Genomic DNA, 2,931 nt, shown 5'->3' on the forward strand with positions numbered 1-2,931 from the left:
TATTGGAACAGCTTGACAAGAGAAAAGTAAACGCAAACGGAGTTATTTGGCCTCACATTGTAAATATCATTGCTTTTGCAAATATGTTAGATTTATTATTTTGTGATACGTGGAACATTTTTTTCCAATTTTTTTTTTTGTAGATGATATATTTTTTTCAAATTTTCAATAAACATCGTATTTTCATTACTATAATATTCACTTTAACATAACAGAAAAGATAGTATGATGACACTTGATAATTTTAAGAATAGATAATCTAAGGTATACCTGAATATACCATACCTAACTATATTTTTTGAAGAATGAATTTTTTATCCTATAAATTTTGCAGTATTTTCAATACAGGTGCTAAATGAAAATATTTTACATGCACATACGATGTAAAAATATTTCGTAAGTTATAATGCGATTTACTTGAGTCGACGAAGAATCACGGAAAGCTTGAGCCGTTACTTATATAATAAATGAGGAAATATAGGGATAGCGGCAAAAAGCTATATAAAATATTTTTTTAACGACTCGCAATGTTTTACGTCTAGTTTTTTGTGTAGTATTAGGAAATATCTCACGCCATATTTGTTATAGATCGTGTCTTAAAATATTTGTCTTAACATTGGATTATTACCGTTATCAAAGTCTATAATGGGTATATGAAAGTAAAAGTTCACGGAAAAAGGAATCGCCACCTCCGATTGCGGACTTTATGACTAACTTGGCATTTTGTCATTCAAAGCTTTCCAACCCTGAGATAAGTCACTGAACTATTCCTAATTTGGTTCGATGCAATTAATCCCAACCATTGCAATAATTCGATCGATCCCAGCTTGTTAATTTCATTACGGAATAATTGTTGAGGGGTTGTACGGGAAAAGATTATCCATGGAAAACTCAGTGCGTTTCCAGTTGGAGAGTTACAACCATGACTCCCCCATGAATTTTTGCGTATCGCATTTTGATCAGATGTCATATAACTGACAACCCGAGTGCTTGACAAGCTTCGAATATTTCTAGGAGAGCAAAATCGTTTAACCTTCACGGAGAAAACTTTTGGTTTGTATGCCCCACTTCTCTACTACTCTCGCAAAACTAAATGCCGAACGAACAATTATAAAGTGTCTCTTTCTCTGACGTGAAAGGGTTTTCTACAATATTCTATACTTTATCCCTTATATCTCTTTATCTCTTGAAGTAACTGATACACAATCAATATGCCTGTCGCTGAAGTACTCTCAACTCAGCTTGAAGCATCATCTGAGATGAAAGGAATTGAAAATATAGTGCGAGTTGTGCAGAATAATGCAAAAGTCATCCCCAATAAACCCTATATCATGTATGGAAGTGAAAATGGGGAATACACAAACTACACATTCAAGCAGTTTGACAATGTCACCACCTCCGAGGCTCTCTACTGGTCGTCAAAGCTGAACACACCAGAGGGGTCAGCACGTAAGGTCGTGGCTCTGCTTCTTACAAGCTCACACTACATCCCTATCATCGTAATTGCACTTGCCAAGCTGAATATAGTCCCGTTGTTGTTGAGCGTTCGCAATTCTCCAGAGGCAATCAGGCATCTCGCTAAAGAGGCAGGTGCGTTTGCGTTGATCCATGACGTTACCACGGAACCACTAGCAAAGACAGCGATGCAGAAGGATGTCAGCATCGACATTCAGGCGATGCATTATCCCGATTTGACCAAGGAGGTATTAGATCAAGAGGTGGATGGTGCAGGGGTAGTTAAAAATGACCAAAGGTAATCGCCGTCGATTTGGCGTGATGAGAATGAGAATACTAATATATGGAATCGTTTTCTATGTTTTCATAGATACCACGATGATTTTATCATTCTACATAGTTCTGGAAGCACCGCATTCCCAAAACTTATTACACAGAGTCATCGCTATGTACTTTTGAATGGTACTGCATTAAAATCATCATATAAGACAACTGTCAATAATAACGATATTTATCTGTGTATTGCGCCTCTTTTCCATACCATGGGTATGATGTCAACAATGGGTCATGGCCTTAGCCAAGGAACAACGATAGCACTCTTACTGGCGAAATCATTTCCAGCAAGACCTGAGGATGTATTCAATAGTTTAGAAAAATCGGCCGCCGACTTTTTCATCACCACTCCAAGTATTCTCGAGCAACTGATCAAGCTTATTGAATCGGATTCCACTCGGTATAGCTGGGATACGCTCAGGAAACTTAAGTATCTTGCATATGGCGGCTCAGCATGTCCAAAGGAGTTGGGTGACAAAATTGCAGCCAAGGGTGTAAATCTGGTGAGTGCATATGGCTCCACGGAAACGGGCATGCTTATGTACGGTGATTTTGCTGATGTGAAGAATTGGTCTGGAATGAAACTCCACCCATCGGTGCACGTTAAGTGGGTCGAAGTGCCGAATGGAGAAAAGGGCGAATATGAACTTGTAGTCCTTTCCAGTAGTCCCCATTCTGCAGACAAAATTGCAAATCTCCCTGGAGAAAATTATGCTACCCGCGACGTTTTCATTGAGCGCGATGGTTGGATGTATTTCCAATACCGTTTGGATGATACTTTGGTTCATGTCAATGGTGAAAAGACGAACCCACTTCCTATTGAGGAGAGCCTGCGCTCTCATCCGCTGATTGAGAATGCCTGTGTTGTTGGTGCGGGGCGATTCTGCACTGCCGCACTTATACAGTTGCACGCTGAAGAGGCTGAAAGGTTACCGCTTAAGCAGGTTCTGGAGCAAGTGAAGCTGGCTATCCATCATGCAAACCGCGCTGCCCCACAGCATTCCCAAGTGGTGGATGAGATGGTCTACATCCTCCCACTGCGTGGTAAAAGCCTATGCACTGCCGATAAAGGTAGCATCAAACGCAGGGTGATCGAGAAGGAATTTGCAAAAGAAATCGACGAGTTGTATGCCTCATTCCTTG

General features: G+C 40.0%; 1 protein-coding gene across 1 annotated transcript; it reads left to right on the top strand.

Moving 5' to 3' along the window:
* Positions 1–1,211: 1,211 nt before the first annotated feature.
* VTP21DRAFT_11351 (uncharacterized protein) lies at positions 1,212–2,931 on the top strand (the record flags this gene model as incomplete). Its single annotated transcript, XM_069390787.1, has 2 exons — positions 1,212–1,753; positions 1,826–2,931. Coding segments are annotated over 2 exons (1,648 nt in total), but the record flags the coding sequence as incomplete, so codon positions are not given.

This window comes from Calcarisporiella thermophila (assembly GCF_041956535.1).
Source record: "Calcarisporiella thermophila strain CBS 279.70 unplaced genomic scaffold VTP21scaffold_82, whole genome shotgun sequence".
NCBI classification, from domain to species: Eukaryota; Fungi; Calcarisporiellomycota; class Calcarisporiellomycetes; order Calcarisporiellales; family Calcarisporiellaceae; genus Calcarisporiella; species Calcarisporiella thermophila.